General features: G+C 24.9%; 1 protein-coding gene across 1 annotated transcript; it reads left to right on the forward strand.

Annotated features, from left to right (window-relative positions):
* Positions 1–1,985: 1,985 nt before the first annotated feature.
* LOC135923761 (splicing factor C9orf78 homolog) lies at positions 1,986–14,503 on the forward strand. Its single transcript, XM_065458689.1, has 9 exons — positions 1,986–2,128; positions 2,169–2,228; positions 2,269–2,323; positions 8,307–8,479; positions 12,629–12,703; positions 12,988–13,134; positions 13,497–13,630; positions 13,815–14,159; positions 14,349–14,503. Exons 1-9 carry the CDS (start codon positions 2,034–2,036, stop codon positions 14,432–14,434), a joined length of 1,170 nt encoding a protein of 389 aa, XP_065314761.1. The 5' UTR covers positions 1,986–2,033; the 3' UTR covers positions 14,435–14,503.
* The last annotated feature ends 2,111 nt before the right edge of the window (positions 14,504–16,614 follow it).

Consider the following 16,614-nt stretch of genomic DNA (forward strand, 5'->3'; position numbering starts at 1 on the left):
TCTAATATGATCTTTTTAAATTGATCCGGCAATGCTGATCGTTAATAAAACTGATTTTCATATGATATAATTTGATTTTAAACCAATTCGAGTAAAAGAAAATAAATTATAAAAGTAAAATGATTTAATGCTACAAGAAAAATAATATTTGTTTAAAATAAGCCCTAACATTTTGTAAAAAAGTTATTTAAATTAAATATTAATATTGTTTAAATCGGTGCTAATCAGTGATATTGCTCAAAAATCAGGCAAGTGGGCTATAATTTTTTATATTATCATAAATATGATATATATAAAATTAATTTTTTTTTATTGCAAATATGAGTTAATATTTTATTTATATTAAAATATTGGTACAAACTTAATACTAACGATATTTATACAAATTATTATTTTGATATAAATAATTAAATTTCTCATAAATCTTTCATTTCCTTATTTCCTTAGAGCTGTATTTTTTTTATAAAAAGATTTCATTCGCTCTTCGATTTTTTTTTCGTATTTTGATATATGGATCTGAAGCTCACTCCGATATCGATGATCCATAAATATTTATGAATATTTTACAAATTATTTATTCTTAAATTTACTTGATTATCTACCATGAACAAATTCATAAGATGAAGGCCCCTTTTAAACTCGGCAATAATACAGGATAAAGTATCAATATTAAGGAATTTTTAATTTCTTTAAGAATATTCTAAGGCTTTTATTTTACAATATCATTTAATCTATAAAAAATGAATTAGTGCCCAAAGGAACCAAAGAATCTGATAAAAAAACACCCCAAATTATTATTTCTTTCAAAGTAGATGGATTAATCTTACAACTAACATTGCCCCTATTATGAGATTTTTTAAATTGGATTATTCCTTGCCTATAATGTTGTTGAATTGGCTCTCAATCCTAGCAGTGGAAAAAAAATTAACTATGCCTTGAAGCACGGCACGAGTTAATTTTTTTAAGAATGAGCTATCCTGTTTAACCTCAATCAACAGTAAGACAATAGTTTCGTGTAAAAAGTTGGTTTATTCTTTTTAGATTCGGCCCAAAACCTTCTAAAAATTAAGCCATTTAGCACCACTACTAGTGATGAACCTCGCTCTATATGCAAATAAAGCAGAGGCGGCGATGTATAAAAATTTATATTGTGGGTTTTAAACATTTTAAATCAAATTGGATGTTTAAAATATTAACGTCAATAATATTTATTTTATAGAATATTTAAAGGGATCGAGAGCCCCCCCCCCCCCTACCCTCTTGGAATATGAAACAAAAAATTTTAAAACATGTCACTGTCTTTTGTTATTGCATTTTCTTCTCCAACCAATATCATTTATATTAGACTTTATTTTATATTAATATTTTTAAAAAAATATTTTTTTATATCTTTAAATTTCATATAAAAATAAAATATGCTATAAAGGCGCCATCTAACTATAAAAAAAAGATATGATGGGAAAAAAAATATTTTTGAAAATAATTTTTTAATTTATGAGAATAATTAAAAGAAGATGGATTCAAATTGAACACTTTAAAAAATATTAAATTTTTTTAGTCGGGGAGCTTAATACCTCCTCAAGATTAAAGATGGATTATAAAATTAGCTAGTAGGGAGGCTTAGCCCCCAGCAGCCCCCTACAATACATTCCTGGTGTAAATTGTTTAAAATTGGGTGCTAATTAAAAATAAAAGGGTAATAATCCATTTTTTAAAATTGATGCTATTTTTAAAAACCTGGTGCTTATTGAAAGCACCTAGCTAACCATGCCATGCCACTGGGGCAAATGCCTGGGTTGTCTACTGAGGTCAGTTTATATTATAAAATTAGATTAGGGATGAAATTAAATTTTTTATAAAAATATAGATTAGCATTGGAGATGGTATTTTATATATTATATTTAAGAATTTACTGACGTAAAGAAGTGTTATATATATTTTTTTAATTATATTTGAACTGTCAGAATTTGACATCATGTCAAGTGATTATAATAGGTTTGTATTAGAAAAATTTATATAAATTTTAGTTCAATATGAATGATGAAGTTTTCAAAATAAAACCTAAGAAAACACGCAATAAACAAATTCGTAAAACTATCACTGATAATGAACCGGAAGATGACAATTCGTAATATATATATTATAAAGTTATTATAAACTATTTTTAGTGAAGCCATAGAATGCTTAAAGGAACTTCAAAATTTAAGGAAAAAGGCACGTGGAATAAGGTTTTCATTATTTTAGACTTTATAATCATTAATATTTTAGTATTGAAACAATAAATACTGCAGAAATGTATACGAAATTTAACAAGTCATTAGAAGTAATTTTAAATTATTTATATGTTAGAATAATAAAATGTATAAATATTACCTTACTAGCCCCATACATGTATATGGGATATTTGTATATACCCTCATAGAATCATTATAATTATTTTACCCTTTTATTAAAATTTATATATCTTGATGCAAATGAAGGAACCTACAATAAGATTAAGATACAACTAATCTATACTCAATATTTTTAACATAGGCTAAATATTTTTAAAAATTGTTATAAATATTTATATAATATTGATTCTTGTAGGAGGGGGGGGGCATTGGGTTTTGGGTTGCTTTTATTGCCATTAATTTTTTTGTAAATTTTTGACTAGATTGCATAAAAGAAATTTCTTTTAATTTCACTTAAGGCTCTGTCCTAAATTAAAAAAAAAATTTCTCAAAAGTTTTTCAAATCACAAAACTTTTGTGAGTTTTAAGAGGTACAAAACATGTCCCGAATCATACATTTATTTTCAAATTATAATATATAAAATGTTTGATGTGAATGATTTACTAATTCTATATTTTATATTATTTGAAGATAATCATGTTCAACACTTATATAAATCCTTAGAAACTAATATTATATAAATTGTTAAGGCTGACTGCTTATTACAAAATATTATTATTGATATTAAGGGCAATCATTGTACACAAATTAATTAGAAACTCTTCCAAAATTTTTATATACATTTATTTTTTAATAACCATTACCTTATATTTCTTATGAATGTTTAAATTTGTCAAGTTATAGCATTTATTTATAAATATTCAATAAAAAGTGCAAAAAAAGTGTTGTTTTGATTTGTATTTAAACTGCTAAAATGACTCAAATCACATTTTATAAAAATTCATTAGGCTGTGTCCTAAATCAAAAAAAAAATTTCTTAAAATTTTTGTGAATCGCAAAAATTACGGGAGATTTGGGAGATACGAAACATGTCCCGATTCATACATTTATTTTCAATTTTAAAATGTTTGATATGAATGATTTACAATTTCTATTTTTTATATTATTTGTTGATACGACTGAGCGTAGAAGAAGGCATAGATTTTTAGAAGGCCGGTATATATGATATTATTTATATTATATGTATTAATTCTAGAGATCAAGGACTTTTTAAAATATTTGATAGTATTCCATCTTATCCTGACAAATTTCGTCAGATGTTCCACATGCATGTGGAAACATTCAACTACATTCTTATAAATTTGGAGTCTATAGACACTGCTATAGTTAAACATAAAAACATAAATTTTATTAAATTTTGTCTTTATTCCAGAAAATTTTTTCTTTATTTCTTCATATGTAAGATCAAAGTTCTTACCAATCTCTTCTAATTTGATTTTGCTAGCAGCGGTGTCTCTCTATTTAAGATCACTAGTGCACCATAAATATCTATATCTTCTAATATTTTCCATTAATAAATATTCGGTTGCCATTTTAATCCCTCAAATTGTAAAAGTTTAAGGAAAAAATGATTAAAGTTTTACGAATCGTATAACTTTTAAGAATCATGTGATTTGCGCAAAATCGAAAAAATCATTTAGGCCATCATTTTAATTTTCCATTAAAAATGGCTTATATTATTTTTTCGTTAAATTCGCGCAAATTGCGCGAGATAATTTTTATGCAATTTTTGATATTTAGGACACAGCCTTAAACATAATAATTTTTATTATAAAAATATACAAAATCATAAATATGAAGATAATATAAAAAATAATAAATATGAAAATAATATAGAAAATTATAAATATAAAGGGAAAATTTCATTTTAAATTCAAAAATTTGTTTCTGATTGACTATATCATTTAACATATCTTGTGTGTTTGGCTCTAAATCCTAAGATATAGATTATTTAGTTCTAATTTAATGTTATAATACTTGTGATGATATTTGTACATTTAACATATCTTGGATGTTTGGCTCATAATCCTAAGATATAGATTATTATATAGTTCTAATTTAATGTTATATACTTGTGATGATATTTGTACATTTAACATATCTTGGATGTTTGGCTCTAAATCCTAAAATATAGATTATTATATAGTTCTAATTTAATGTTATATACTTGTGATGATATTTTAACATTTAACATATCTTGGATGTTTGGCTCATAATCCTAAAATATAGATTATTATATAGTTCTAATTTCATGTTATAATACATGTGGAGATATTTGTACATTAATAGCATCCTTAGATTGTTTTAATCTGAAACTTGCTTCAGTGTGCTTACATATATCCTCCACTTTTTCTTTTAGCCAGTAAAAATCTTCAACAAATTTAAGGTGCTTGCTGTTCATCATAGCAGCACCTGAACCTAAAATATAAAATAATATTTATATAATCTCTTCCCATTTGATTTTACTTGCAGCTGTATCTCACAAATTTCTATAAGGTCTTATATTTTCCATTAATTGAAATTCGTTCGTCATTTTATTCCCTCAATTCGCAAAAGTTTAAGTAAAAAATGATTAAAGTTTTAAGAATCATGAAACTTTTAAGAATCACGTAATTTGCGCAAAATTGAAAAAATCATTTAGGCTAACATTTTAATTTTCCATTAAAATATATTATTAGATAATTTTTATGCAATTTTTGATATTTAGGACACAGCCTAAAAACAATTTTTTTTGTCAAAAATTTATTTAAAAAAATTATTAAACCATGATTATAAAAAAAGTTTTATAATATAATAGTGCTATGCTAATATTAAATATTAGACTGGAAACTGTGCTAAATATGTTTAGTGTGTATAATTCAATTTATTGTATCTTCCTTGACTGACAATCGAAATATAAATCAAGTCATTTTCCCTGTGAACCCAATAGATAATATCAAAATAATATTAAGCCAACTTCCAAAACCATCTTATTAAACTTTTTCTCCATAAAAGTGTTATTTCTTTAATATAATAATGAAACTCTTCTATTCCAAACTACAACATGAGCTTCCTTAGCTATTGCTGAATGATGTTTTTCTGAGTTTATTAACATACTGAATGCATAGGTTATTGGTTTATTTATTCCACTTAATAAAATATACAATAAGTCATCACCAAAATCCGTTTTGGAAGCACCTATCTCAAGTACAATGGCAAATCAGTCAAATATTAATTGTCTTATAAATTATAATAACAGTTTAATTAATTCTAAATAGCTTGCTCTATTCTGGTTCATGCCCAACATCAATCAGTGTAATGGTGCTGCCTATTCATGATGATTCTTAATAAATCATTCATAACAATTGATCAAGCCAAGATAAGCTCTAGTTGCATGTTTGGAGGCATTGGAGATTTCTGGGTGGCTTTTACTTTTTCATCTTTTGGAATGTATTTGTAACATTTACTCTTAAAAAACGAAGCAGTACTCTGTAAAATTATACTTTTGTCTATTTTGCCTTCAAAACCTCTTCATTCTAAAACAGTTTGAAGGTTGATGAATGCTTGTCATTTTTTACCTGACACAATGGCCATAATATAGACTCTTGTCATTAGGCCCTCTTTCAACAAATTATCCATAGACTTCTGAAAAATGGTTGGTTCATAATATAACCCAAATGGAATCCTTTGCTTTTGTGTGTAATCTTGTGATTTTTTTAAAACTTCCACTTTCATTTGCAATTATGCATCTTTTAGTTTAATATTGGTATATTTAATTCCTAAATTTTCGCAAGAAGATCATACAAATAGAATAATATGATAATTGTATGAAATATATGTATTAAAAGTGACCTTAAATTCTATATAATCCTAATTTTCCCAGAATTTGCTACACTGGGAGTACCCATTGAACTGGCTGATACTAGTTGATATAATTAAAAGTCAATCCAGTAAACAAGATAAGATTCTCTCTCTGTGGTAAAACACTTTTTAAGAACAAAATAATCTAAATTAATCATTGGAGCAAAATCATCTAGGGTTTCTAAAATTCAAATCGATTTAAAAAAACCACACTATTGTCAAAATAATATTATATAAGCCACGAGATTTAAATAGAAGTTCAAACTTTTTTGTTATATATGAGAAAAATCTCCAGTCTTACATAATATTATTTTGGTTAAAAATCTTAATTGGGGCATGTTTAAAAATCCAAATTTTTTAAATAAATATATAAGGTTCCCTAATTGTGAATTACAAAGTATTCTATTTCAGATATCTTATATTCTATTTAAATGTTATCAAAAAGTTAAAATTAATTTAATATTTCTTCCAGGTTCTAGCTTAATTATATCTAAAGATATTTATAATTAAAGGGAGTGCATTTTGCTTATCTCAGTTACTGTTTGAAATTCCAGGCTAAATTTTAGTATAAATACAAACTCTTGTTAAATTTTAAAAATCTGAGGAGTTCGGGTTGAAAATTGTATTTTTTTGTTGATTTGTCATGGAATTCATCATATACAACTTGTTAATGAAATTTAATATATATTTTTATTATATTTATTTTAATAGTTGATTTTGATACAACAATTATCCTTCTTTTCCATAATTAAATAACAAAAGACGATAAATCAAGTTTATAAAATTTGATTAATACATTTTATTCATAATAGAATTCGATGAGATACAGGATTATATTTCTATCAGAGATATCCATTAGTGAGCAAGAGATATTGTTGCCACATATCACATCTACTGTGGACTTATTTAAGAAGTTCAAAGTCTTCTATCATAATCTAGAATTACTTCACTATTATGAGAATGGTGAAACAATTTACCCTTGTGTATTATGTATCTGGAGGCTTGTAAATGCAGATTGCTAAGCCATTATTGGCAGGCATAGATGATGTATATCTTCAATAGTGTATAATTCTGTATCCCATCAAATTCCATTGAAATGAATAGAAATGTTATAAACAAATTATAAACTTGATTTATTATCTTTTGTTATTGGGAGAAAGGAATATATTATGTATCAATATATAATAATTTTCATTAACAAGATGTATATATAAATTCATCATAAAAATTATTCAAAGCACATTCAAATTAAGGATACATGTTAGTAAGAATGTAAGTAAAAATTAATCATTGTATTATTAAGTAAAAATCTTAATTAATATATTAAATAAGTTATTGCGTTGATATTTAGTCAAGAAATATTTTACTTTTAATTTATATCTAATTTGCAAAAAAAAAATTTAAAATTATTTATAAATTTAAAAAAATAAAAAAATTGATCTTAAGACACTCTTCATTACAAATGAAAAATCTGATTTAAATAAACTATAAATTCAATGGTTTTTGTAGAGTTCTTGTATCTCAGCACTAGATACACTCCGGGTTTATCTAAATTTAGAGTTCATTTAAAATATTACACCAGCCCTGTAGAACTCTAGTACAAACGCTAAACAACTACCAAATTTTGAAATAAATTATGACAAATATCATTTTAACCTGATCCTCTTTCAGGGAATGTATCCAAGAGGTTGTTCATTTTTTTGACCCAGGTCAGATTGAGACAAAATTTATAATGATTAATGATTATTTTCCTTGAAAAAATCATCAAAAGTCCAAAATTAAAAATTGAGAATAGGATTATTTTTTTTATTAGGCTCTGTCCAAAACATCAAAAAATTAAATTCTTAAACTTTCGAAACTTTAATGAAAATAAATGAATAAGCTATTTTTTGTTTTTATAAATTTAAATATACGATTTCAATAAAATTTGCAAAAACTTTTCTAATTTTTTGAAATGGTTTTGGATACAGTTTTAGCAAATAAAATCTTCTATTGAATAAAAAGATTAATTTTTTACAAAATATAAAAAAAATATACAATAAATGATATATTTTTTTCTTTATTATTACTTTTATAAAATATTTATGTTATCTTATCCATGCCAACTAACACCATTTATGAATTTTACAAAAATAATATTTAAGAAACTTTTAAAGGTGTTTCCAAGAATTTCTTGCGATGTATTTTTTTAGTATAATAAATATGAAGCTATTTATTAAATGCATTTGTAGCATGACGATATGTTCAAGCTTAAACTTGGAGGTTTGGTCGATTTGTCTCAATTATCAAATTCTCAAAAACAAAAGCAAAAATCGGAATTTATTAAAGACGATGATACAATTGAGTTAGAAATAGGAACCGGTTTTTCCAAAGAAACTAATAGACGAGATGAGGATGCAGAAATGTAAAAATTTAATTGACAGAGGAAAAGCCCGCATAATGTTATCACAAAGAGTTATATGACAAAGTAATGAGGATAGAGGCAATTAATTTAGTTAGTCTTGGGCAGGGTTGGGGAAATTATTGCATTCGAATATATCTATACAAGGTACCTGGTTGAAATTTTTAAGATTTTTTTCAATAAAAGAGTGCAACAAATTTGCCAAAAACTGTAAATTATCATTTTATGAAATAAATCAAATATAAAATAACATGAAAATGCTTGTAAAAAAAATCAAATATCGTTATAATAAATGTATATTATTAATTTCTTCAAACAAATTTTTATTTTGCCGAAGATAATTTGAATTATTGACCATTATTAACCAAGATAATCAATGGGTGTGATAGATGGTAATAATGTATAAGAATATCTTATATTTATTTAATATTTTAACATTATGCCAATTATCTTTCAAATAATTTAATACTTTTATGAACATCTTCAGAATATTTTTATTTATATAAACGATATCTTTTAAACAAAAGTAATTATAATTTTCTTCTATATGATAAAGCAGATTAGTCTCGACATTATTTCTCAAAATAAATAATGCTTCACTTATTGATAGGTATTTTTTTCTCCTCGTTATCATAAATCTAACGGTATTTAACATCGCGATGAACAATGGCTATAAATGCCGTTTTGAAATCATTATTGAATGGATAAACTTTCCTTTTATTAAGGACTTTTCTCTTCCACTTCAATATATATATATAAGTTTATAGAATTGCAGAGTCTTTGTAGCAATTAGTTTGTTCTATGCTTGTCAAATAATATGGCGGACATTATTTTACTATTCTTCCAGGTTTTCTATTTCAATTTTTTTAATATCAGGAAACTAATTTTTTCTATTTTTTTTAAAATGTCGATAAGTTACTCAAACCATCATCATATAGACATGCAGTATTATATGATTTTTTAAGGATAAAAATAAGGAAACAAAACCGACAAATAAAGAAAACAATAATATCAATATATATAAATAAAAACTCAGATTAAGTTATAAATTTAAATACTATTTTAATTTTAACTTAATTATTATATATAATCTCCATAATCATAACACGATCGTTTTCGTATCTCCCTAATGTATTTTAATTTAAGGAGACTATATAGTGTAATGTTAATTTTTTGCTCTCTACGAGAATCGAACTCAAGCCTCCCGTTTCAAAGGCATATGCTTAACCGCATGCACCAACTTGAATACAAATAAATTTAAAATTAATTATATAGATGTTGAAGGGTAATTATTTAGTTTGTGTGTATGGAATTAAATATCTTTATTAATAAATTTTATATAAATATTAAAATTTAAGAGTAAAAGAGGTAAAATTGTTGCAATGTATACTGTGAGCATGTATTAGAAATATCAAAATTTAAAAATGTGATGGAAATCATATTGAATAAAATTTAAAATGAGGTGCATTAAGATTTTTGACTTTTAAATATGGGTTATAGATTGGTCTGAAATTTTTTTTGCAGACATAGACAGGCCTGATCAAAAAACCATGGGTTGAAGGGTAATTATTTAGTTTGTGTGTATTGTATTAAATATACTCTATTAATAAAAATTTAAGAGTAAAAGAGGTAAAATTGTTGCAATGTATACTGTGAGCATGTATTAGAAATATCAAAATTTAAAAATATGATGGAAATCATATTGGAGAAAATTTAAAATAGTGGTGCTTTAAGATTTTTGAGTTTTAAATATGGGTTATAGATTGGTCTGAAATTTTTTTTGCAGACATAGCCAGGCCTGATCAAAAGACCATCTCCCATGCAACTTTCATAAATTAATTAATAGTTGACATTTTTTAAATTTTGCCTGTGTATTGAATGCCCTGAATACACACCTAATATTATATATATTTCTGAATATTTAGGAGTAAAAAGAACTTTAAATGCATCAAGTATCAATTCAATAGGAATAAGGTATAACTTTAAATGGCAAGTACCCATTCAATAGTAATAAGAGATTTATTTAAATACTATTTTAATTCTTGAATTTATGTATAATTTAGAATTTTATACCATTATATTAGGGTTTCAGAAAAGATAAGAAAGATATGGAAGGGACAAAGCCCACTTTGGTAACACAAACTCTTATCTAGCAAGAATAGATTTTTAGATTATAAATTACAAATACAAATAAATAACAAATAAAATTACTAAATATATCATTAACATATTTTATAAAAATAATGGGAAATTTTAGAATAACCCCAAAATAAATATAAATCAAATAAAACCTCATAAGATAGGAAAATTTTGTATATTTATACTCATAACTTCATAATTGTAGAATGTATGTTATTCATAACTTATTATAACATTTTTGATTAAATGTATAACCTTTTTGTTTTACTTATATATAATTTGACTATGATTGAAAAAAAAATTTAATAACAATTTTTTAAATTTAATTTAATATTTTGTAACTAAGTAATAAATCATTTAGTTTGTTTAAAATTTAAATTAGGATGATTCAGAATGGTACTTTAATATGTGTTCATGAATTTCATATAAATACCAGGAGCTCACCAGTAGAATCATAGGTAAATCAGATATTTACCCTTCATTTGATGATAATTTTGAAATTAGACAGATTTAATTCTTATAAACCCATTGCAGCAGACCTATTTTTCTGGATCAAAATAAATTATTTGGGTTTTCCTGGGCTTGGAAAATATTTTTACCATTAATATGGACTTGGACATAACTTGAGAAACATTTTTTCATAATTATTATAGTCTAAGATTCCTGTAATTTTTTTAATTATAAATATGGGCTAGAAATTTGCCTGAAAATTTCTTTTGAACACATGGCAAGGCCTGATCAAAAACCAAGGCCCATGCAACTTTAATATTCTGATCGTATTTTTAAATGCATTGTGACTTTTTATATATCTTATTTCAGTCCTCAACTATCAAAATTATTATGGTCTTTTGCGGGTTTAAGAAAACACAAGTGCGAGGACTTGGCTTCGGAATTTTTTTAATATTACGCATAGGTGTAATATTTAACACATAATATTTATATGGCCCTCGGGTAAAATCTAATTTAAATATATTTTTATTCAAAAAAAGAGTATTCACTCTTAGTCTTAATGGGTTGGCCTTGGTTGGGGTGAGCTGGGTTAAAATAGATATGGTTTTTAGAGATTTACCTATCTCCAGGCTTGGAAAAAAAAATTAAATTACTATCGGTTGGCCAGGTTTGAGAAAATTTTTATAAAATTATTATGGGTTGGGCTGGACTTGGAAAATATTTTTATAAATTATATTGGGCTGGGCTTGGGGAAAATTTTTCAAAATTATTATGAGCTTGGACGCTTGAGAATTTTTTTATTATTAATTATAGGTCAGACATTGGCCCAAAACAAATTTTTTGCAGGCCTGGGTTTGACCTGATCAAAAAACCAAAGCCCATGAAAATCTGAATTTTGATTGTATTTTTAAATTCATTATGATTATTTAAATATTTTATTTCAGTTCTTAACTACCAAAATTATTATGATCTTTCATTGGGCTTGGAAGAATTTTTCATAATTAATATGGCTTTGGACTTTGCCTGGAAATTTTTTTTAATATTAAATATTAGGTATAAGTAATCAGTAATATTTAACAATTAATATTGGCATTATCAAGTAAATGCTTTAAATTTATTTTTACTCAAACCATAGCACTTAGTTTTAATGGATTGAACCTGGCCTGAAGGGATGAGGGGGTAAGAAGAATAAAAATTGGATATTATTTTTAAATAACAGGTAACATGCAAAAAAGTAAGAAGAAAATTCTCATTCCCCGTCATTTGACGGGCTATCTACTAGTTATAATATATTATACATTTAATTGATTAATATGTTAAAAAACTGTCTTATAATCTTTTTGAAATTTTAGTTGAAATAAGTACTAATACTTTTCAAAAATTTGTAATATGTAAGATATTCGAAAACGTTCCCAACCCAGGTCTTGGGGGCCAAATTGATTATTTTATAGATCTAAATGTAGTGAGACTATTTCTTATCCACGATAATTTTGGGAGAAATTATATGACACGGGAGAAATCCAAAATATTATTAAAATGGGTATTTTAACTTCAATTATAAAGGATGAAATTTATCGAAATAGAATTGGAAAAAAGAAAGGGTAAGGCTGAAGATAAAAGTGAAGATGCTAACGAACGGTAATTTATTAACTCATTTTTATTTGAAAAAAAATATTCTTTTTTTCAAAGATCTTTTTATAAACTTTTTGTTTGTAAGTTTTGTTCTGAAATAAATTAATTTGAAAAATTTTATTTCCATTATTATCTTTATACACTCCTCCCAATACTCTAATTATAAGTACACTACAAATATAGTTTTAGGCGGTTCAGCTATCAAATATGTTTTTTCCATCGTACTTATTACTTTAAATATATTAATTTAAAAAAATTAAAATTACAGACAAGTTTATATATTTTTTTAGAAAATTTTTGCTACACCCAAACGACGCGCTATATTACGTATCAGATCATCTTAAAAAATCTTACGTCGATAATAAGAAAAATAAATCAGAAGAAATGATGTCCAATCAAATGCTGAGTGGAATTCCAGAAGTCAATTTGGGATTGGAGTATATATTTATATATAATTATATAAACACAAATATATTTTCTTTTTTAAATTTGGTAAACAGAGTTATGATTATTTATACCCACTATTTTAGGTTGTTGGATATACCGTTTATTGCTAAACTTTTATATATAAATATTCATTAAGTTCACCTATTAAATTAATTACAAGAATGCAATTTTTGAGAAATTAATGGCAAATAATTTTTTTTATAAAAATTAACCGAATTTTTTTCAAACTTATTTAATCTATGTATTTTTTATTTTACTAAAATTAAAAAATTGTAGAAAATTATTAAACTCAATTAAATTTTATCACGCCTAAAGGAATATCACAAATTATAATTTTAACTTTAACAAATAGGACAAAAATAGCAAATATCGAAGCTACCGAACTTGAGAAGCAAAAGGTTCTCGAATCAAAGCATTCTGACAAAAGCAAACCGTCTTCCTTCGTTCCTGCTAATATGGCTGTCAATTTTGCTCAACATAATCGATGTAGAGTGAAATTATTATAAACAAAAAACATTTAGGAACATTAATATTATAAAGATCATTTTCCCCACTAGAAACAAGTTTTCTAGGTTGTATACTATTTTTAAATAATTACACTATGAAACAGTCGACTTCACTGTTGTTTTATATATATCTAATTAAATATAAATTTTACGTGTAAAAAAAGTTAAAATAGAAAAAGATCAGTCTAATCTCAATCCAACTAACCAAAGGAACGCCGAGATTATGTCCCGACAACATTTTTTTGACAAACGATATTGCAATACCAACAGTCCTGCTTCTATCAATAATTCAAATCAAAAGACGATAACTATTCTTATCCCTGTTAAACCAGAACCTACTGTCTTAATCGAATCTGACCACCATGATAGTTATATCAAGGAAACGATAGCTAAAGACATAGAGAGTTTCGTTATACTAAAAAATATTAGTGATAACGATTCAAAAAATGTCGCTAAAGCAGTTATTAACCCAGTTGTTCAAGTTATTCATAAGAGCAATAAAAAGACAGGTAATTTTTCCCAATAGATAATAATAAGTTTTATATAAAATAAGTTTGTATCTATGAGAATCGGGTTATTATTTATTACTCAATATAATTTTTTTATAATTTAGCTCGAAATTGTCTAATGAAGCGATTTAATTTTTCGATTCATAACGTTTTGAAAACATTAAATAATCCTTAATAAAAAAATTTCAGACTTTTCGCACAAACGCATCAATCCAGAAAAGGCTACCGACGATTTTTATTTTGAACGCTACAGAAAACAATTTTCACGTTTTTAATTTGCCAAACATTTTATTATTATAATAATTTTAATTTATAGTAACTGCATTTTTAATAATGGGGAACGAATAGAGAATAAAGATATATTTTTTCAAATTCAATTTCTATTATTGTGATATATTTAAACACATAATTAATATCATACAAAATAAGAGCTTTTCTCTTTATAGTTTATTAATATTTTGTTTTTACACTTCGAAATTATGAATGGGTACTCATAATCATCTAATCAGGAAATTTTTTATAGACCTATTTATTTATAAATAATCAATATTTTTTAAAGGCTCCTATAATAATTTAGAATAAAAACGAATTTTTTTTAAAAAATGTTTTGATTTGATTTAATACTGAAACGCTCATAAAATAATGATTTCTTAATTCTTAAAGGATAAATTAATTGGTGAGAAAAAACCGAATTATTTTAATAAATCATGTTTTCTTAAATAATTTGTAAAACTAAAAACATAGAATTTTTTTTTTAATTTGGGCGCCTAAATTCCAAAATGAATATTCTAAATACTATATATATTTCCTCCAAAATCCTTGGAATAGTATGGATTTCTCATACGATTTTGATAATTATTTGTAGAAATTCACATCTAAAACAAATAACCTTCTTATCACTTCAAAATATACATTTTTGGCCATGCGGAACAAGCTCTTAGCCGGTGTGCTGGAAGGAATGGAAGTGTTTTTTTTAAATTTATTTTATAAACAACTGTTTAATAATTGGAAAATTAAATAAAATAGTGTATCTTTAATGCTTAAAAATTGTCTAGGTTTTCTTTATATTAAAAATTATCATCATGTAGCATAGGTTTATCTAAAAAAGGATGGTCCTTTTTACATTTTTCTAGGAGCTTGATATATATGTGATATAGGGAAGGTTGACAATTCCAATCTGATCAGCTCTTCTTTTCTCTATTTGGGGTTTAAATCCAACTCTATTCAATCTTGAAATGCGGGTGAAGTATGGTAGCTACCTATGAATTTTAAGCATCATTATCTTAAAGATCAAAAATTGCAATGGGATAAAATAATTATCTTCATTCGCTTTTTTTATTTCATTATTATCAATCACTGTAAAAGTAGGAGTTAATTATTACATTATAATTGTAGAATAAACTTTAAGACCTCAATGAAACTATGTTTATTGTCTTAGATTGTGTTGTTTAAAAGCCCGATTGTGGTCGATTTTTAAAAACGGATCGATTAAGATTATAACCAAAATAATATTATATAAGCCTGGAGACTTTACTCATAGATGGCAGAAAGATATCTATTTGCCAAATCTCGAGGATATAATATTATTTTAGCTAAAATCGTAATCGGACCGTTTTTAAGCGACTTAAATCGGGCCTTACAAAAACACTCTTGGATATCTTATTTTGGAAAAATCCCTTTCAATACTTTTATTGTATTTATAAAAAGTTATCGAAAAAATAAGAAATGGCATTTGTAAAATACCGATTAATTAATGTAATTTATTCAAATAAACACTAAATATTTTTATATTTAACTAGGTATAAATATTTTTTATTATGTATAAATATTTATTTATTTTAATTTATGTATAAATATTTATTTATTTTAATTTATGTATAAATATTTATTTATTTTAATTTATGTATAAATATTTATTTATTTTAATTTATATATAAATATTTATTTAGTTTAATTTATGTATAAATATTTATTTATTTTAATTTATGTGAAAATTAAATATTCTTTTATATTTGTAAAATTGATATAAAAAATAAACTAATTTAAAATCAAATTTTCGATACAGTGTAAATGTATAGGGGCACACCTACAATAATTTAGATATCGAATGTATTGCGGATATCGTTTGATACATAAAATATGTATTGGATACAGGATTGTCCATACAGTATTGTTATACTTATGACTAGTGTGCTCGATTTGAGCCGATTTTTAAAAACGGCTAACTCAATATTTTAGCCAAAAATTATTGACTAAACTTCAAAATTTTGCGAATAAATGTCCAAACCTTTGTGCCACTAATGGGCAAACTCTTCAGGTTTGCGTGATATTTTTCCGAATAAAATATTGAGTGCCGTTTTAAAAAATCTGCTCAAATCAAACCGTTTAACAACACTACTTATGACAATTTTGATTATATATTATATATCAGAGACCTGCAGAGGTACATTTTCAG

This window comes from Gordionus sp. m RMFG-2023, chromosome 2, assembly GCF_954871325.1.
Source record: "Gordionus sp. m RMFG-2023 chromosome 2, tfGorSpeb1-WG-v2, whole genome shotgun sequence".
In the NCBI taxonomy this organism is placed as follows: Eukaryota; Metazoa; Nematomorpha; class Gordioida; order Chordodea; family Parachordodidae; genus Gordionus; species Gordionus sp. m RMFG-2023.